Source organism: Balaenoptera acutorostrata, chromosome 1 (genome assembly GCF_949987535.1).
Source record: "Balaenoptera acutorostrata chromosome 1, mBalAcu1.1, whole genome shotgun sequence".
Lineage (NCBI taxonomy): Eukaryota > Metazoa > Chordata > Mammalia > Artiodactyla > Balaenopteridae > Balaenoptera > Balaenoptera acutorostrata.
The window spans coordinates 144,474,756-144,496,083 of record NC_080064.1 but is presented as its reverse complement, the minus strand read 5'-3'; the positions used below and the strand labels follow the sequence as shown (position 1 = coordinate 144,496,083).

The 21,328-nt window shown below is 40.6% G+C and overlaps 1 protein-coding gene across 2 annotated transcripts in view; it reads left to right on the top strand.

The window, feature by feature from the left end:
- COLGALT2 (collagen beta(1-O)galactosyltransferase 2) overlaps window positions 1-21,303 on the top strand; it is a 138,419-nt gene extending 117,116 nt beyond the window's left edge. Inside the window, exons 11-14 of one of the 2 annotated variants that reach the window (XR_450404.2) lie at window positions 6,769-6,975; window positions 8,471-11,461; window positions 12,310-12,485; window positions 20,948-21,303. Coding sequence is in view for 1 of the 2 variants with exons in the window: in XM_007175213.2 (XP_007175275.1) it covers window positions 6,769-6,975; window positions 8,471-8,747 (484 nt within the window). In the remaining variant the exon portion in view is untranslated. Of the gene's footprint in view, window positions 1-6,768; window positions 6,976-8,470; window positions 11,513-12,309; window positions 12,486-20,947 lie in introns of those variants that run through there. The other variant, XM_007175213.2, reaches the window with a different exon arrangement.
- Window positions 21,304-21,328: the final 25 nt, after the last annotated feature.

Sequence of the window (21,328 nt, the reverse complement as noted above, 5' to 3'; positions counted from 1 at the left end):
AAACCCCCTTGGGGCTACTCTTGGCTTCCTGGGTCTTTTACTGTGGACTGTATCTTTCCCAAAGCATTTTCTGTCTTATGTTTACCCCCAGAATTTGGAGAACTGTGCAGAAAATATCAAGTCCCCAGGCTGAAACTCTGGGGACTTGAAAGCAAATTCAGGATTCTCACATCTGGCCTTTCCAACCACTGTAAACACAGCTAGAAATCCTATATCATCTTTGGGAAATGATCTGAAAGATCTTTTTTGTCATGAAGTGTTTTTTATTTTTATTTTATATTGGAGTATAATGGACTTACAATGTTGTGTTAGTTTCATGTGTATAGCAAAGTGATTAAGTTATAATTTTCAGATTCTTTTCCCATATATGTTATTACAAAATATTGAGTATATTTCCCTGTGCTATACAGTAGGTCCTTGTTGATTATCTATTTTATATATAGTAGTGTGTGTGTGTTAATCCCAACCTCCTAATTTATCCCTCCCCTCCACCTTACCCTTTTGGTAACCATAAGTTTGTTTTCTAAGTCTGTGAGTCTGTTTCTATTTTGTAAATAAGTTCATTTGTATCATTTTTTTGGATTCCACATATAAGTGATATCATATGATATTTGTCTTTCTCTGTCTGACTTAATTCACTTACGATGATAATCTCTAGGTCCATCCATGTGGCTGCAAATGGCATTATTTCATTCTTTTTTTTATGACTGAGTAATATTACATTGTATATGTGTACCACATCTTCTTTGTCCATTCCTTTGTCAATGGACATTTAGGTTGCTTCCATGTCTTGGCTCTTGTAAATAGTGCTGCTCTGAACATTGGCTGCATATACGTTTTTGAATTACAGTTTTCTCCGGATTATATGCCCAGGAATGGGGTTGCTAGATCATATGTAGTTCTATTTTTAGATTTTTAAGTAACCTCCATGCTGTTCTCCATAGTGGTTGTACTAATTTACATTCCCACCAACAGTGTAGAAGGGTTCCCTTTTCTCCCCTCCCTCTTTAGCATTTATTGTTTGTAGAATTTTTGATGATGGGCATTCTGACCAGTGTCAGTTGATACCTCATTGTAGTTTTGATTTGCATTTCTCTGATAATTAGTGATGTTGAGCAGCTTTTCATGTGCTTTTGGCCACCTGTATGTATTTTTTGGAGAAACGTCTATTTAGATCTTCTGCCCATTTTTTGATTGGGTGGTTTGTTTTTTTGATATTGAGCTGCATGAGCTGTGTGTATATTTTGGAGATTAATCCCTTGTAGGTCACATCATTTGCAAATATTTTCTCCCATTCTGTACATTGTCTTTTTATTTTGTTTATGGTTTCCTTCGCTGTGCAAAAGTTTCTAAGTTTAACTAGGTCCCATGTGTCTATTTTTGTTTTTATTTTCATTACTTTAGGAGGTGGAACCAAAGAGACATTGCCGTGATTTATGTCCAAAAGTGTTCTGCCTGTTTTCCTCTGTTTTATAGTATCCGGTCTTACATTTAGGTCTTTAATACATTTTGAGTTTATTTTTGTGTATGGTATTAGAGAATATTCTAGTTTCATTCTTTAACATGTAGCTGTCCAGTTTTCCCAGCACCACTTATGGAAGGGACATCTTTTCTCCATTGTATATTCTTGCCTCCTTTGTTGTAGATTAATTGACCATAGGTGTGTGGGTTTATTTCTGGGCTTTCTGTCCTGTTCCATTGATCTATATGTCTCTCTTTGTGCCAGTAGCATACTGTTTTGATTACTGTAGCTTTATAGTATAGCTGGAAATCAGGGAGCCTGATCCCTCCAGCTCCGTTTTTCTTTAGGGTCTTTTGTGTTTCTATACAAATTTTAAGATTTTTAATTCTAAATCTGTAAAACATGACATTGGTAATTTGATAGGGATTGCATTAAATCTGTAGATTGCCTTGGGTAGTATAGTCATTTTGACAGTATTGATTCTTCCAATCCAAGAACATGGTATGTCTTGTCATCTTCGATTTCTTTCATCAGTGTCTTATACTTTGTGGAGTTACAGGTCTTTTGCATTCCTAGGTAGGTTTATTTCTAGGTATTTTATTCTTTTTGATGCGTTGGTAAATGGGATTGTAACCTTAATTTCTCTTTCTGACCTTCCGTTTTTAATGTATAGAAATGCAACAGATATCTGTGTATTAATTTTGTATCCTGCCACTTTACAGAATTCATTGATGAGCTCTAGTAGTTTTCTGGTAACATCTTTAGGGTTTTCTATGTATAGAATCATATCATCTGCAAACAGTGACAGTTTTACTTCTGCTTTTCCAATTTGGATTCCTTTTCTTTTTCTTCTCTGATTGCATGGAGGACTTCCAAAACTATGTTGAATAAAAGTGGCAAGAGTGAAAATCCTTGTCTTGTTCCTCATCTTAGAGGAAATGTTTTCAGCTTTTCACCATTAAGTGTGATGTTAGCTGTGAGTTTGTCATATATAGCCTTTATTATGTTGAGGTAGGTTCCCTCTATGCCCACTTTCTGGAGAGTTTTTATCATAAATGGATGTGGAATTTTATCAAAAGCTTTTTCTGCATCTATTGAGATGATCATAATGGTTTTTATTCTTCAGTTTGTGGATGTGGTGTATCAAACTGATTTGTGGATACTGAAAAATCCTTGTATCCCTGGGATAAATCCCACTCGATCATGGTATATGATCCTGTTAATGTCTTGTTGGATTTTGTTTGCTAATATTTTGTTGAGGATTTTTGTGTCTATGTTCATCAGTGATAATTGGCCTGTAATTTTCTTTTTTTGTAGTATCCTTGTCTGGTTTTGGTATCAGGGTGATGGTGGCCTCATAGAATGAGTTTGGGAGTGTTCCTTCCTTTGCAATTTTTGGAACAGTTTCAGAAGGTGTTAACTCTTCTCTAAATATTTGATAGAATTCACCTGTGAAGCCGTCTGGTCTGGGATTTTTGTTTGTTGGGAGTTTTTAAATCACAGTTTCAATTTCAGTACTTGTGATTGGTCTGTTCATATTTTCTGTTTCTTCCTGGTTTAGTCTTAGGAGATTGTACCTTTCTAAGAATTTGTCCATTTCTTCTAGGCTGTCCATTTGATTGGCATATAGTTGATAGTAGTAGTCTCTTGTGATCCTTTGTATTTCTGTGGAGTTGGTTGTAACTTTTCCATTTTCATTCCTGATTTTATTGATTTGAGCCCTCTCCCTTTTTTTTTCTTGTTGAGTCTGGCTGACGTTTTATCCATTTTATCTTTTCAAGGAACCAGCTTTTAGTTTCATTTACCTTTTCTATTGTTTTCTTTGTCTGTATTTCATTTATTTCTGCTCTGAGGTTTATGATTTCTTTCCTTCTACTAACTTTGGGCTTTGTTTGTTCTTCTTTCTCTAGTTGCTTTAGGTGTAATGTTAGGTTGTTTGAGATTTCTCTTGTTTCCTAAGGTAGGATTGTATTGCTATAAACTTCCCTTTAGGACTGCTTTTTCTTCATCTCATAGGTTTTCGATCAATGCGTTTTCATTTTCATTTGTCTCTAGGTATTTTTTGATTTCCTCTTTGATTTCTTCAGTGATCTATTGGTTGCTTAGTAGCACATTGTTTAGCCTCCATGCATTTTGTGTTTTGTTTTGTTTTAGTTGTTTTTTTTCTTGAAATTGATTTCTAATCTCATAGTGTTGTGGTCAGAAGAGATGCTTGATATGATTTCAATTTTCTTAAATTTACTGAGGCTTGCTTTGTGGCACAGCATGTGATCTATCCTGGAGAATGTTCCATGTGCACGTGAAAAGAATGTGTATTCTGCTTTAGGACAGAATGCTCTATAAATATCAGTTAAGTCTATCTGGTCTATTGTGTCATTTAAGGCCTGTGTTTCCATACTGATTTTCTGTGTGGGTGATCTGTCCATCGATGTAAGTGGATGTTAAAGTCCCCCACTATTATTGTGTTACTATTGATTTCTCCTTTTATGGCTGTTAGCATTTGCCTTATGTGTTGAGGTGTTCCTATGTTGGGTGCATATATATTTACAATTGTTATATCTTCTTCTTGGATTGATCCCTTGATCATTATGTAGTGTCCTTCTTTGTCTCTTGTAATAGTCTTTATTTTAAAGTCTATTTTTTCTGATATGAGAACTGCTACTCCATCTCTCTTTTGATTTCCATTTGCATGGAATATCTTTTTCTATCCCCTCACTTTCAGTCTGTATGTGTCCCTAAGTCTGAAGTCGGTCTCTTGTAGACAGCATATATATGGGTCTTGTTTTTGTATCCATTCAGCCTGTCTATGTCTTTTGGTTGGAGCATTTAATCCATGTACATTTAAGGTAATTATCTTTATGTATGTTCTTGTTGCCATTTTGTGAATTGTTTTGGATTTGTTTTTGTAGGTCTTCGTTCTTCCTTTCCTCTTTTGTTCTCTTGTGATTTGATGACTATCTTTAGTGTTTTGTTTGGATTCCTTTTTCTTATTTGTGTGTATATCTATTGTAGATTTTTTTTGGTTTGTGGTTACAATGATATAGTAGTCTATATAAATACAAGATTGTTTTAAGTTTCTGGTCTCTTAATTTCAAGTACATTTCATATATCCTGTATTTGTAGTCTCTTCATGATTTCTGGGTTTGATACCATATTTGTGTGTGGATGATTTTCTTCCTTTATTGTATGTTTGCCTTTACTGGTGAGCTTTCCCATTCATACTTTTCTTGTTTCTAGTTGTGGCCTTTTCTTTTCCACCTAGAGAAGTTCCTTTAGCATTTGTTGTAAAGCTGGTTTGGTGGTGGTGAATTCTCTTAGCTTTTGCTTGTCTGTAAAGCTTTTAATTTGGCCATCAAATCTGAATGAGAGCCTTGCTGGGTAGAGTATGCTTGGTTGTACATTTTTCCCTTTCATTACTTTAAGTATATCATGCCACTAATGGCCTGCAGAGTTTCTCCTGAAAAATCAGGTGATAACCTTATGGGGATTCCCTGTATGTTATTTGTTGCTTTTCCCTCATTGCTTTTAATATTTTATCTTTGTTTTTAATTTTTCTCAATTTGATTATTATGTGTCTCGGCATGTTCCTCCTTGGGTTTATCCTCTATGTACTCTCTGCACTTCCTGGACTTGGGTGACTGCTTTCTTTCCCATGTTAAGGAAGCTTTCAGCTATTATCTTTTCAAATATTTTCTCAGGCCCTTTCTCTCTCTCTTCTCCTTTTGGGACCACTATAATGTGAATATTTATGAGTTTGTTGTCCCAGAGGCCTCTTAAACTGTCCTCATTTCTTTTCATTCTTTTTTCTTTATTCTCTTCCACAGCAGTGATTTCCAGCAGTCTGTCTTCCAGCTCACTTATCCTTTCTTCTGCCTCATTCATTCTACTACTGATTGCTTCTAGTCTATTTTTCATTTCAGTTATTGTATTGTTCAACTTTGTTCTTTATGTCTTCTAGTCCTTTGTTAAATATTTCTTGTATCTTCTCAGTCTGTGCCTCCATTCCTTTTCTGAGATCTTGTATCCTCTTTACTATCATTACTCTTAATTCTTTTTCAGGTAGATTGCCTATCTCCACTTCACTTAGTTGCTCTTCTGGAGTTTTATCTTGTTCCTTCGTCTGGAATGTACTCCTCTGCCATCTCATTTTGTCTAACTTTTTGTGCAATCTCTCTTCCACAGGCTGCAGGATTGTAGTTCCTCTTGCTTCTGGTGTCTGCCCCCTGGTGGACGAGGCTGGTCTAGAGGCTTGTTCAGGCTTCCTGGTGGCAGGGACTGGTACCTGCCCACTGGTGGGTGGAGCTGGGTCTTGTCTCTCTGGTGGGCAGGGTTGTGTCAAGGGGTGTGTTTGGAGGCAGCTGTGGGCTCAGGAAGACTGTAGGCCTACAGGCTCTTGTATGGGGCCAGTTCTTGGTGTCAAAATGGCAGCCTCCAGGGGAGCTCACACCAATGAGTATTCCCCAGTACCTCCACTACCAGTGTCCTTGTCACCACAGTGAGCCACAGCCTCTTTCCTGCCTACTCAGGAGACCCTCCAAAACCATCAGGTAGCTCTGCCCCAGGCTCCTCTGAAGTCATTGCTTTCGCCCTGGGTCCCACTGTGCATGAGACCTTGTGTGCATCCTCCAAGAGCGGAGGTTCTGTTTCCCCCAGTCCTGTGGAGTTTCTGTAATCAAGCCCTGCTGGCCTTCAAAGCCAAATGCTGTGGGGGCTCTTCCTCCTAATGTCAGAGCTCCCAGAACAGGGAGCCTGATGTGGGGCTCAGAAATCTCACCCCTGTGGGAGAACCACTGCAATATAATTATTTTCCAGTTTGTGGGTCACCCACCCAGTGGGTATGGTATTTGATTGTATCACAGATACACTCCTCCTACAATCTCGCTGTGGCTTCTTCTTTATCTTTGGATGTAGAATATCTTTTTTGGTAGGTTCCAGTCTTTTTTGTTGGTGGTTGTTCAGCAGTTAGTTGTGATTTTGGTGTTTTTGTAAGAGGAGGTGAGCTCAAGTCCTTCTATTCTGCCATCTTGTCTCCAACCTCTGAAAGATCTTTTAATCTCTACATCTCAACTTTCACACTTTAACAGTCTGCTAGGCAAGAATAGTTGGGATGTTGATAAGTGGAGCCACAGAAATGGCCCCATTGATGGGAGATGACAGCCATGGTTGATGTGATGTGCGTTGTTGTGTGATACTTTTAAATAAGACACACTTGGTCCAAGCTTTCAAAAGTCTGCAAAGCAGTGCTCCATTCTTATGGATGTCTAATACTAAAATTGGAATTTTCTCCTCCACCCATTTCCTTGTAGTTATATTGGCAGGAAGAGGATGCAACTAAAAGAGCCAGAGAAAGCTGTGCCCAATGTGGTAAATCTGGTCGAAGCTGACTATTCTTACTGGACTCTGGGCTATGTCATCTCTCTGGAAGGAGCACAGAAGCTTGTTGGAGCCAGTCCTTTTGGGAAGATGCTACCAGTGGATGAGTTTCTGCCAATCATGTACAACAAGCATCCTGTGTGAGTTACCCTGAACTGCCTGCCTATCCCTTGAGCACAATCCATTCATGAATTATGCTACTTGGTTTCTGGGTAATGCTTAATATTTTTTAAGGGGTACTACTTTCCTAAGTGATCTTTCCATAATCATGATCCATCAAGGCCGATTTGAGTGATTATCCCCGTTTACAGATGGGGAAGATGAGGCAGAAATGGTGAGTCTTGCATAGGAGTCCTCTTTAATACCCAGCGGGTAGTTTAACTGGATGTAATCTGCTCAGTCCTCTCATCTCTGATTTTCTTACTTCCATAAACCCATATACACCTCAAGGTGAAGGTCATCTTCCTAAACACCTCAGATTTTTCTGTTCATTTCTTAGTTCATTGTGTGTACTGTTGGCCAGGCAGTAGCTCACAGGCTAGTCAGGAACCCAGACTCGAGAACAGTCATTGTGATATATTGTGATACCTGCAATCACAGAGATGTGTTAGAGGCTCAGGGAGAGCGGAGGTGGCCTCTGAGCAAGGTGTCCATAGAAGAAGGCAGTGTGATGCTAGGGTTCCTGTAGCCCGGGAGTTCACTCTGACATAGTGCTTATCAAGGGCATGGTAAATTATGGGTTTATGTGTCAGTCTCCCCAATAACCTATGAGCCCCTGAGGCAGGAACCATCTTTTATCTCTGTGTCCTTAGAGCCTAGTCCAAACTCTGTACATAATAGCTGCTTGATCACTGCTTCCTTAAATTCATTACTGGAGCAGAAGACCAGGTTCTAACCTTGGCTTCTTCTCTCAGTTGCTGGGTGATTCCTCCCTAGATGGTCTTCATGTTAGCAGTTGAGTGTTCTTGTCCTGTGTCTTGCTCATTTTGTCTCCTGTCTTCAGTAAAGATGGACAACATGTCAGAGACTGATTTTTATCTCTGCTTCCCAACATAAACATGGAGGTCAGTCATCATCCCCTCAACAGAAAGGAAATTGAGACCTAGCAGCCAAGCAGATGTCACCTCATCTAATCTGCACAGGAGCCCTGGGAGGGAGGGCAAGTCGTCCCTCCACTTTACACTCACTTGTCGCTGGAATGCAAAGCCACGCTGGTGTGCCTCCAAGCCTACACCACATCACTCAACCCTTCACTGCCATCCAGCTCCCAGCCGTCTAATTTATTACTCCTGGAACAGAGCATTTTCTACAAAGTGATCACATTTATTTATTATTATGGTCCAACAGAGCTTAATCCCTAATTTTTAGAATAAGACCTGAAATTCATTTTTAAACTAGTCTATCCAAATACAACAGAAACATCCTGACCTTTTTCTTTGTGCATTTGTTTAGACCGTCTGAAACCTTTTAAAGAAAACTGTATTGTGTTCGTAGACTAAAATTTTCCACACAGGACACAACTTGAAAAATAATCAAATGAATCTATGAGAATTTGAGAGATAACAAGTGGGGCTCTTTTCCCCTGTTCTGTAAGTGTCCTGCCCCCTCACCCACCTGTACACCTCTTGTTTTCAGTGCTGAGTACATGGAGCATTACGAATCCAGGGACTTGAAAGCCTTCTCTGCAGAACCCTTGCTCATCTACCCAACACACTACACAGGCCAGCCAGGGTATCTGAGTGACACGGAGACCTCAACCATCTGGGACAATGAGACAGTGGCCACTGACTGGGACAGGACACATGCCTGGAAGTCCAGGAAGCAAGGTCACATCTACCGCAATGCCAAGAACACAGAGGCCCTGCCACCGCCAACCTCCCTGGACACTGTGCCTTCGAGAGATGAGCTATGAGGGCTCCATGGGGGGTTTACTGCCCTTTCGTTTTCCTAATGGGCTGTTGATATGTTTGTTCCAGTTTCTTTTCGTGGTCATTATCATCTAACCAAAGTGGTCTAATGTGATTGATCAAAATTAGTATGTTTTTGACAGGAGAAGAGAATAGGGAAACTAAACCCAAATTTCCTAGATGGCTAGAAAATAGGCTTTATGGCAACCATTAAGATGAACTTCAATCCAGACACCTTGTCCCTCAGTTCATTACCCATATGATACTGGTTCCCACATTGAGGTTGAACAGCATGGCTCAGAGATTCGTCCAAGGGAAAGGTGATCACCACACTATCACATCAATAAATGGGTAAGCCTGGCAGTCAAGTCAACTGGACCACGTCTATTGGTCTAGTGGGCCCATTTTATGTCATAGATGTGACCTTGAAAACTTGAGTATGTTCCAAGTTTGGGGTGTGGGGGAGGGGGAATCAGATCATTTAAAATCAAATTAATTGGGCTTTTTCTTTAAAGGCATTTGCCATGAGCCTTATTGCAAAGTGACTTTTTCATCTTAGTCCCCATTACCCAACAGGGATGGGTAGTTGGGTCTGTGTGTGACTTGGCATTTGACTATCATGGCAATTGAAGCTCCCATGAAGAGGTGTCCATTTGCCGTGAGGATATAGTTTCATAGATATTTGAGGGTTTGTGTAGATATTTGAGGAAAACACTCAAACTTTGGCCTTCTTGATTATGGTCACTTGAGTTGGGATGCTCTATTTATGAAGGTAAATTTAATATATAAGGGGCTGGGACTGGTGTGTAATTGCTTTCCTGGGGGTTCATGTGCTGCCCCAGCACGTCAGACTGTCCCCTCCTCCCTGAGCCTGGGAGTGAATTGCAGGTGTGAGTTTTATGAGTCACTGTTAAGAGGCAGAGCACGTTTTCAGGCCAGAAACAGTCCTTGCCTGGGATTTTCATTCTATTTTGAATTATTTATTTTACAAAATGTGGGGGAAATGTCTGTAGGATAAGGCAGAGAAACATATGTGTCAGGCTTTTACTGCCCCCTGGGAAGTGGTGAGTGTAGACACGCTGGTTCCAGAATCTGGTTCTTCTGCATTTCCCAGCCTGACTCTTACAGGGAGGCCTGTTGAGTGGGAGATTCTAACGTTCTGGAAACAAATGATTCTCCACCTCAGGTGAGAGACCTTGGTTAGAAACAATGGACTGATCAACTGAGTTAGACCAACAACCAGGGAATCCTTGGAGTCAGGATCCTGGGCAGACCACCTCTCTGCTTTCTTCATAAATGGATTTTATGTAAAATGCAGAGTTGGACTACATCATCTGTTTCAGCTCCACAATCTGTGATCCTTGGATATCTCATGATGGTTTGCTTTAGGTTTCTGTTCTCATGCCTGCAAGCAGTAAAACTTGGTCTCCAGAAATCCCCTCCCCAAGCATCCCGTCCACACACGCTCCTCTCTCCATGTCCTGGGTGTTGACTCTGAGCTTCATGCTTTGGAGCAGAACCCGTGGGTGGCCTTGCTGGGTGCACCAAGCTCCCTGCTCCCCATGAGGGCCCCAGGCTGCAGGACAACCCGGCAGCTTCCTTCCACAGAACACCAGCCTTGGCCTTCCCTCTTGACTTATGGTTGGTTCTTCTGCATTGACCAATAAGCCAGGAGACTGAGGGAAGGGATCTCAGCTGCCTGATTTTTACTGCTTAGACTTAGCTATCAGAGCTTGACTCTTTGTCTAGAAAAACAGAGCATCTGGGGAGCTAGTGAAAAACCCTTAGTCGATTCCTAAGGTTTCCTTGGGTATGTTGTACTTCGTTTGTGTATTTGAGTGTGTGCAAATGTGTGTGAATTTCATGTTTTTTTTTTTTTTAAAGGGGTGGGCAGTGGCTATGGTATTGGGAGTGGAGGAAGATTTAATTAATTTTTGTGTGGTTATGTTTCATAGAGAATATTGGTGTTTTATTTTTTCTTTTTCCCTGTCAGCTGGCCTGGTGGGTTTATGAATTCTCATTCTTAAAAGACATTGTTCATAAATTCTAGAATTTTAGATTAGGACTGTTCTACTGTGAATAAAATTCTGGCTCTGTTAGCCCAGCCGTTGCTTTTCTCCACTCAGGTCTAGAATCCCAAGCAGTGTTCTTTCATTGTGAACATTGTGAGTTGCAGACGCAGCATTTCTTTAGAAGGTCATCTCTTCAGCAATCCAGGGATTCCTTGACCTCATTATTCTTTCCTGCCTCCCGTCTAGCCTTAAGTCAAGACATTAGACCTTCGCAGTGTCAGAGGACTTTGCCTCCATCATGGCACCTGCTGTCTGCCTCTGGAAGTTAAACCCTCTCTGGATCTTGAGATCCAAGGTGTAATCTTCTGGATGGACGGCCCTGACTTCAGCAGTGCTGGTGCTGCTGAGTGTGGACTGAGTGTCTACAATATGCAGACGACACACCGCATGGGCCTTGCTTTGTTCACTGGGGCCTGCTCCAGGAACTCTGGAAAATAAGAGCCAGCATCCCAGCATCCTACACTGTCTTTCATGCTCTGTCATTTCAGGGTGGGGAAGTGATAAACTACTTGCCTTCTAGAGCACTTTGTGAAAAATTAAAAAACGTGCAACTCTATGATTGTTCATTGGTTCCTCCAACGCTGGTCAACAGCCAACACTGCTGGAATTTCCAGGTCTGCACTGGCCAAGGATGTCAGAGGCCAAAGGTAATCATCACTGCTATGCAATCCCTGTGGCAAAGAACAGAGGGTGGTCACCAGCCTTCCTGTTCAGTGAGAGATGTTTTAGACTGCTGGAGAGGTGGGTAAGCCAAAAAGGATTCTAGGCCTCCAGTGGGAGGGTGATGACGGAGGTTTCATCTTGCATTTCTGTGCTATTGGTCAGCCTATCTATCCATTCATCAAAAGATACTGAAATGCTTGTCCCAGGGCAAAGAGATTTATCTTGGGGCAAAAAAAGGAGAACCCATGTTGGCCTCAATGACCCCCTGTATTTCAGCTCAAGCTCCCCCAAAACCTCAAAAACCAGGTGTGAGCGCTCCCTTGTTTCAGGCCCTGTGCTGGGCACTGAGATGCTCAGAGGTCTAGAAAAGGTCCCTACTGCTGTGGGGTCTATGGTCCAAGGGAGCAGCCATGTAAGTAGGATGGCTTTCTTTCAGAGGCTGGAACAAAAGGGGCCATAGGACCCAGGGAACCTGGTTCTGCTGAGGGAGGGGGTCATTGGGGGTAGCTTTGCTGGGAATGTGACAGTTGTGTTGGGTTTGGGAGCATGAATGGGAGTTTAGGAGAGGGAGGAGGGTTGGGCACAGAGGGTGGGAATGGTTTCCAGGCACTGTGAAGGTATGGGGCTGTGGAAGGGCCTACTAGGGAGTGATGGGGAGCTGGGTAGGACCGAAGAGTCAGCTATGTGTTGGGGTTATTGACAGGAGACAGTCTTGAGACCCGATAACGATGGCAAGGCAAGGCGGCTACTCCCTCCTGCTCCAGACTATCCTCACGAATGCAGAAGCCATTGTTTCTGGGGGAAATTCTAAGTTTGGTTACTCTCCTGACAGACAATGCAGAGATTTCCAGTAAAATGTTGGTGTCGGAAACAAAATTCCCATTCAGCTACGCACATGGGAATATTTTCACTTACAGTTGGAACAAATCCATCTAATTAGGAACTGTAAGATAAAGATGAGTTTTCCCAAGAGGCTTCTACAATGTGCTTTCAAGACATTCTTTCCAAGTAAGTGATCTTTATGACTGACAAGAAATTAATTCAGTGAGGATTTAACTAATGACAAAGTGAGAGTTAAAGTGAGGCTGGTCATTTGATAAAATAGCATGTCATGGATGATCTGTTGAGAAAGCTCAGCACAGGCAGCCTTGGAAATAATCATTTCACCCATATTTTATGCTTTGTGGGGATGTTTGTTATCTCAGAGAGAACCTTCCTCCCTTGGAGACTTCCTGATTAAATGTGTCAGTAGGAGGGGAGCCAGGAGGAGAGAGCAGTGACATGGGAGGGGCCTCCCTGTGAGTGGGCTGATGGCATTCCCTAAATCGAGCAGAGTGGCTGAGACAAGGGTGAAGAGTCTGGCCAGTGGTGGCCAGTATGTTGTTTATGGTTTTGTTTTTGCCTGCTTGGAAAAGAGAGAAATGATAGGTTTTAGTACATTGTGTTAACAGATTACAGAGAAAATGGTGCCTTCTCTTTAATTTTTAATTAAAAAAAATTTTTTTTATTGAAATATAGTTGATTTACAATGTTATGTTAGTTTCAATGTACAGTGAAGTGATTCAATTATGTATGTGTATATGTATGTGAATATATACTTTTTTTACATTCTCTTCCATTATAGGTTATTATAAGATATTGAGTATAGTTCCCTGTGCTATACAGTAGGTCCTTTTTGGTCATCTGTTTTATATAGAGTAGTATGTATATGTTAATCCCAAACTCCTAATTTATCCCCGCCTCCCCTTTTGGTAACTGTAAGTTTGTTTTCTATGTCTGTGAGTCTATTTGTTTTGTAAATAAGTTCATTTGTATCATTTTTTTTTTTTGATTCCACATATAAGCGCTATCATATGATACTTATCTTTCTGTCTGGATTACTTCACTTAGTATGATAATCTCTAGGTCCATCTGTGTTACTGCAGATGGCATTATTTCATTCTTTTTAATGACAGAATAATATCCCATTGTGTAATATATGTGTGTGTATATCATATATATACACATATATATGTGTATATGTGCCACATCTTCTTTATCAATTCATCTGTTGATGGACACTTAGGTTGCCTCCATGTCCTGGCCATTGTAAATACTGCTGCTATGAACACTGGGGTGCATGTATCTTTTCCAATTATGGTTTTCTCCAGGTATATGCCCAGGAGTGGGAATGCTGAATCACATGGTAGCTCTATTTTTAGATTTTTAAGGAACCTTCATACTCTTCTCCATAGTGGCTGTACCAATTTATATTTCCAACAACAGTGTAGGAGGATTCCTTTTTCTCCATACCCTCTCTAGCATTTATTATTTGTAGACTTTTTGATGATGGTCATTCTGAACAGTGTGAGGTAGTACCTCATTATAGTTTTGATTTTCATTTCTCTAATAATTAGTGGTGTTGAGCATCTTTTCATGTGCTTTTGGTCATCTGTATGTATTTTTTGGAGAAATGTCTATCTACATCTTCTGCCCATTTTTTGATTGGGTTGTTTGTTTTTTTGATAGTGAGCTGTATGAACTGTTTATATATTTTGGAGATTAATCCCTTGTCAGTAGCATCATTTGCAAATATTTTCTCCCATTCTGTAGGCTGTCTTTTTGTTTATGGTTTCCTTTGCTGTGCAGAAGCTTTTAAGTCTAATTAGGTCCCATTTGTTTTTTTATTTTTATTTCCATTATTCTAGGAGACGGATCCAAAAAGATGTTGCTGCGACTTATGTAAAAAGTGTTCTGCCTATGTTTTCCTCTAGGAGTTTTATAGTATCTGGTCTTACATTTAGTTCTTTAATCCCTTTTGAGTTTATTTTTGTATGTGGTGTTAGAGAATGTTCTCGTTTCATTCTTTTACATGTAGCTGTCCAGTTTTCCTGGCACCACTTATTGAAGAGACTGTCTTTTCTCCATTGTGTATTCTTGCCTCCTTTGTCATAGATTAATTGACCATAGGTGCATGGGTTTATTTCTGGGCTTTCTACCCTATTCCATTGATCTATATTCTGTTTTTGTGCCAATACCATGCTGTTTTGATGACTGTAGCTTTGTAGTATAGTCTGAAGTCAGGGAGCCTGATTCCTCCAGCTTCATTTTTCTTTCTCAAAATTCCTTTGGCTACTTGGGGTCTTTAGTGTTTCCATACAAATTTAAAAAATTTTTGTTCTAGTTCTGTGAAAACTGTCATTAGTAATTTGATAGGGATTGCACTGAATTCATAGATTGCATTGGGTAGCATAGTCATTTTGACAATATTGATTCTTCCAATCCAAGAACATGATATATCTTTCCATCTATTTGTACCATCTTTGATTTTTCTTTAATCAGTGTCTTATAGTCTTTGGAGTACAGGTCTTTTGCCTCCTTAGGTAGGTTTATTCCTAGGTATTTTATTCTTTTTGATGCAATGATATATGGGATTGCATCCTTAATTTCTCTTTCTGGCCTTTCATTGTTAGTGTATAGAAATGCCACAGAGTTCTGCATATTAATTTTGTATCCTGCAACTTTACCAAATTCATTGATGAGCTCTAGTAGTTTTCTGGTAGTGTCTTTAGGATTTTCTGTGTATAGTATCATGTCATCTGCAAACAGTGAAACTTTTACTTCTTCTTTTCCAACTTGGATTCCTTTTATTTCTTTTTCTTCTCTGATTGCCATGGCTAGGACTTCCAAAACTATATTGAATAATAGTGGCGAGAGTGGACATCCTTGTCTTGTTCCTGATCTTAGAGGAAATGTTTTCAGCTTTTAGCATTACGTATGATGTTATCTGTGGGTTTGTCATATATGGCCTATATTATGTTGAGGTAGGTTCCCTCTGTGCCCACTTTCTGGAGAGTTTTTATTGTAAATGGATGTGGAATTTTATCAAGCTTTTTCTGCATCTATTGAGATGATCATATGGTTTTTATTCTTCAATTCGTTAATGTAGGGTATCACGCTGATTGATTTGCAGATATTGAAAAATCCTTGCATTCCTGGCATAAATCCTACTCGATCATTGTATATGATCCTTTTAATGTCTTTTTGGATTCTGTTTGCTAATATTTTGTTGAGGATTTTTGTGTCTATGTTCAGCAGTGATAATTGGCCTGTAATTTTCTTTTTTTGTAGTATCCTTGTCTGGTTTTGGTATCAGAGTGATGTTGGCCTCATTGAGTTTGGAAATGTTCCTTCCTCTGCAATTTTTTGAAATAGTTTCAGAAGGATAGGTGTTAATTCTTCTCTAAATGTTTGATAGAATTTCCCTGTGAAGCCAACTGGTCCTGGACTTCTGTTTGTTGGGAGTTTTAAAATCACAGTTTCAATTTCAGCACTTGTGATTGGTCTGTTCATATATTCTATTTCTTCCTGGCTAAGTCTTGGGAGATTGTACCTTTTTAAGAATTTGTCCATTTTTCTAGGTTGTCTATTTTATTGGCGTATAGTTGATAGTAGTAGTTTCTCATGATCCTTTGTACTTCTGTGGTGTCGGTTGTAACTTCTTTTTCATTTCTAATTTTATTGATTTGGGGCCCTCTCCCTTTTTTTCTTGATGAGTCTGGCTAAAGATTTATCAATTTTGTTTATCTTTTCAAAGAATCAGCTTTTAGTTTCATTTATTTTTTTCTATTGTTTTTTAGTCTCTATTTTATTTATGTCTGCTCTGAGCTTTATGATTTCTTTTCTTCTAACTTTGGGATTTGTTTGTTCTTCTTTCTCTAGTTGCTTTAGGTGTAAGGTTAGGTTGTTTATTTGAGGTTTTTCTTGTTTCCTGAGGTAAGTTTGTATAGCTATAAACTTCCCTCTTAGAACTGCTTTTGCTGTGTCCCATAGGTTTTGGATCATTACGTTTTCATTTTCATTTGTCTCGAGGTATTCTTTTTTATTTCCTCTTTGACTTCTTTAGTGACCCATTAGTTGTTTAGTAGCATATTGTTTTGGTTGTTTAGTAGCAGGTTGTTTAGCCTCCAGGTGTTTGTATGTGGGGGGCGGTTTGCAGTTTTTTTCTTGTAGTTGATTTCTAATCTTATAACATTGTGGTTGGAAAAGATGCTTGATACAATTTCAATTTTCTTAAGTTTACTGAAGCTTGCTTTGTGACCCTGCATGAGATGTATTCTGGAGAATGTTCCATGTGCACTTGTAAAGAATGTGTAGTCTGCTACTTTTGGATGGAATGCTCTATAAATATCAATTAAGTCTATCCAGTCTAATGTGTCACTTAAGGCCTGTGTTTCCTTACTGATTTTTCTATCTGGATGTTCTGTCCATTGATGTAAGTGGGGTGTTAAATTCTCCCACTATTATTGTGTTACTGTTGATTTCGCCTTTTATGGCTGTTCGCATTTGCCTTATATATTGACTTGCTCCTATGTTGGGTGCATATATATTTACAATTGTCGTATTTTCTTCTTGGATTGATCCCTTGATCATTACGTAGTGTCCTTCTTTGTCTCTTGTAACAGTCTTAATTTAAAGTCTATTTTGTCTGATATGAGTACTGCTACTCCAGCTTTCTTTTGATTTCCATTTGCATGGAATACCTTTTTCCATCCCCTCGCTTTCAGTCTGTATGTGTCTCTAGATCTGAAGTGGGTCTCTTGTAGACAGCATATATATAGGTCTTGTTTTTGTATCCATTCAGCCTATCTGTCTTTTGGTTAGAGCATTTAATCCATGTACATATCTATATGTATGTTCTTATTGCCATTTTATTAATTGTTTTGGATTTGTTTTTGCAGGTCTTTTTTCTTCCCTTCCTCTTTTGTTCTCTCCTCTTGTATTTTGACGACTATCTTTAGTGTTGTGTTTGGATTCTGTTTACTTATTTGTGTGTATATCTATTAATACATTTTTTGTTTACCATTACCATGAGGTTTTGATATATGTATGTTTTGATATTTGTGTATATATATGATTGTTTTAAGTTGCTGGTCTTTTCATTTCAAATGCATTTCAAGATTCTGCATTTGTACTCTCATCCTCTCACAATTATTGGTTTAGATAATCATATTTGTCTGTGGACGATTTCCTACATTTACTGTATGTTTGCCTTTACCAGTGAGCTTTCCCATCTTGCAATTTTCTTGTACCTTGTTGTGGCCTTTTCTTTTCCACCTAAAGAAGTTCCTTTAGCATTTGTTGTAAAGCTGGTTTGGTGGTGCTGAATTCTTTTAGCTTTTGCTTGTCTGTAAAGCTTTTGATTTCTCCATCAAATCTGAATGGGAGCCTTTCTGGGTAGAGTATTCTTGGTTGTAGGTTTTTCCCTTTCATCACTTTAAATATATCATGCCACTCCCTTCTGGCCTGCAGAGTTTCTTCTAAAAAATAAGCTGATAACCTTATGAGGATTCTCTTGTATATTATTTGTTGTTTTTCCGTTGTTGATTTTAATATGTTCTCTTTATTTTTAATTTTTGTCAATTTGATTACTATGTGTCTTGGTGTGTTCCTCCTTGTGTTGATCCTGTATGGGACTCTCTGTGCTTTCTGGACTTTGGTGATTGTTTCCTTTTCCATGTTAGGGAAGTTTTCAGCTGTTACCTTTTCACATATCTTCTCAGGCTCTTTCTCTCTCTTATTCTTCTTCTAGGACCCCTATAATGTTAATGTTGGTGCGTTTGATATTGTCCCAGAGGTCTCTCAGACTGTGCTTTTTTCTTTTTATTCTTTTTTCTTTATTTTATCCCATGACAGTGATTTCCACCACTCTGTCTTCCAGCTCACTTATCAGTTCTTCTGCCTCATTTATTCTGCTATTGATTCCTTCTTGTATTTTTCATTTCAGTTATTGTATTCTTCAACTCTCTTTGGTTGTTCTTTATTTTTTCTAACTCTTTGTTAAAAACTTCTTGTAACTTCTTGCTCTGTGTGCATCCATTCTTTTCCTGAGTTCTTGGGTCATCTTTACAATCATTACTCTGAATGCTTTCTCAGGTAGATAGCCTATCTCTACATCACTTAGTTATCCTTCTGGGGTTTTATCTTGTTCCTTCGTCTGGAACTTATTCCTCTGCCATCTCATTTTGTCTAAACTTCTGTTTGTATTTTTATATGTGTGGAAGGTTAGTTACGTTTCTTGACCTTGGAGAAGTGGCCCCCGCTGTAGGGGATGTCCTATGTGTCCCAGCAGTCCACTCCCCTCTCATCACCCAGTGTCTGGGGACCAGCTGGTCCCAGGGTAGGGTATTTGTAGACTTAGTTCCGCAGGCTGTGGGACTGTATATTTCTTGCTTCTGGTGTCTGCCCCCTGGTGGGTGAGGCTGGTTTAGAGGCTTGTGCAGGCTTCCTAGTGGGAGGAGAAAATGGTGCCTTCTCTTATTATGCACACAGAATGAGGAAATGGCTTGAATTGCAGCATGAAGAGTTTAGGTGTGCTTTCAGGAAGAATTTGACAGAATTATTAAATACTGAATGGGTTCCAGGCAGGTGGTGGAATGGCTCCATTAAAATTTGTTGTTGGGCTGGAAAGTGGCTTCCTTTCTGGTCTATAGATTTGCCTAGGATGGCCTGTGTCTTTGCCTCCACCCATAGGTGTACTGATATTGAGATGATCTTAGCTCGGGTCCCTCCTGCCACACCAGGGAGGCCGCTCACAGCCCCAAGCCGCCCTCCCGTATGACCTCGAAAGGGATGGAAAGAATGAAGGATCACCTCTGAACACTGGTTTCTCTTTATTTCTAATTTACTGAGTTTATTTTTCTGCCCCTCCCTGGAGTTTCTTCAGCTTGGCTTCCTCTGCTGTGGGCACTTTGACCAAATCTCTGTGTCTGAACACCAGCTTTGTGCCCCACCCCGCTGGTCCAGAGGGGGCTCCTCTGGGTGCTTCCTGTTCTAGGGGAGGCTGGGCAGGAGTCTGGGGCTCTTGCTCATGAGGGAACGTGATTTTCAGTGTCCTGGACAGCCCTCTCTCTCCGTTCTTCAGAGAAGCTTAGAAAATAACTTGTGACAAAGTGTCCTCTCCCAAAGGGAACTGGCAGTTTGGGGAAGACCCTCAGACAGGAGTTGAGATATTTGTATTGATGGTGTGGTCTGAAGGGTTTTAACTGCTCTGTAAAATGCCAGCACGAATTGGGAAGACTTGAAGGGGATATTACTGTTTAGGATGGGCACAGGGAGGAAACCATGCCCACAGCTGAGCAGGGAGGGGACAGATGAGGGGTGCAGGCCTTAGGGAATTAGAGGGGAGAGGAAAGAGGCAGCTTCCAGGGCACAGCACAGAGGTTCAAGTCCAGGAGAGAAGTGCAAGGGCAGGGGGATAAGAAAACAGATTCAGGCTCATTAGTGGAGAAGTGAGGCTGGTGCACAGGCTGGAAAGGGAGGGAACCAGAGGGAAAAAAAATAGTAGAAGAGAGGCTTGGAATGGAAGTAGCAACCCAAGTCCTTAAAATGACTATTTTATCCTTGCAAACCTGCAACAATGGGAGAGGCTGAGGTGGCAGTGAGCTGGACAGTATGCAAAGGGAATAATTGGGATGCCTGGGGCCCCCAGTGCCTGTGGAACAGCAAAAATTCACTGTCCTGCATGTGAGTCATCCCTGGACAGAGGGAGAGTCAGAGCAGAGAGCCCCATTCTGCAGGGAAAGAAAGATACAGGTCTGGGAGGACAGGGGAATGGGGGCTCAGCTTCTGGTGAGAGAACTGTCCCTCCCTGACCGCAGAAGGAATCCAAAAAAGGTGGGGACCCTGACAGGAATCACCTTAGGCTCTGGGAGGGGGATGCTCCAGCTCAGGGCTGTTTCACACGGGCCAGTGGCTCCCTTCCGAGCCCGTCCAGTGTGTGTCCCTGTGCAGCCTCAGCCCCGCCAGGAGGCTCCGTGGTCAGGGCTGCGCTGGGCCCACACTCCCCTCTCCCCAGCCTCTTTGGAGCGGGGCTGTGGAGCAAGCTGCAGGAGCCCTGGCTGCCCTCCGGCTCCGTGAGTCAGTCTTTCCCCAAAGCAACAGCAGGCTCGATTTTCCCAGGGTGCTGTTCAAGCATCTGAAGTCCCATGTCTGAGTGTCACATCTGCCCTGTGTGGCTGCTTATTAGGGAAGGAGGCTGGAGGGCTTCTAGGAAGACAGCACGCCCTCCCCTTAGGCCACGAGCTTCCCAGGAATGACAGCAGTGAACTCTTAAAGTAAGCGCCAGAGAGAAGTGCTTTCTTTACGTGCGCTGTGTAATGTAATACTACATGAACCTCCAGAGGTAGGAACTATTTTCAATCCCCACTTTTTAGATGAAGCAATAGCTAAATGACTTGCCTAAGATAATAAGTGGGCTGGGAGTCAGAGCTAGGCAGTCAGATCCCACCCACACCAAACTGCATCCATGCAAAGCTTCTGGAGAGAGAGTCTGTCTCATTTCTTGTTTCCTCACTAATATCTAATGTTTCTGTCACTCGCACTCTCTCTCTCTCTCACACACACAGCCTGATGTATAAAGAAGCTCTGCAACCCCATCCCCTGTTTACTTCCCGTCTATGAAATCTCATATATTAATTTTTTTTTTTTAGCTGATTAGATCAATTCGCTGACTTGCTGGAGGCTTGGATGTCAGATGTTATATAAACGAGGATCATCAGAAGTAGACATCTGGGGGCAAGGTATTATTTAGAATGCTTCTCCCATTTAGAATGCTTCTCCCATTTTGAAACTGGTGCCTTGGTATTGGGTTGGCCAAAAAGTTCGTTCGGGTATTTCCATGCGCTGGTATGAAAAACCCGAACGAACTTTTGGGCCAACCCATCTTTTTTTTAAATGGCTGGAGCAATCTAGAAACAGTTTAAATCATTTACTTCTCTTCTTTTTTCAACTTGATTTACCAGTACCCTTTGTGTGGGAGATTGTGACTGCAGCACAAAATGTTGCTCTGAGTTGAACCAATTGTAGGAATA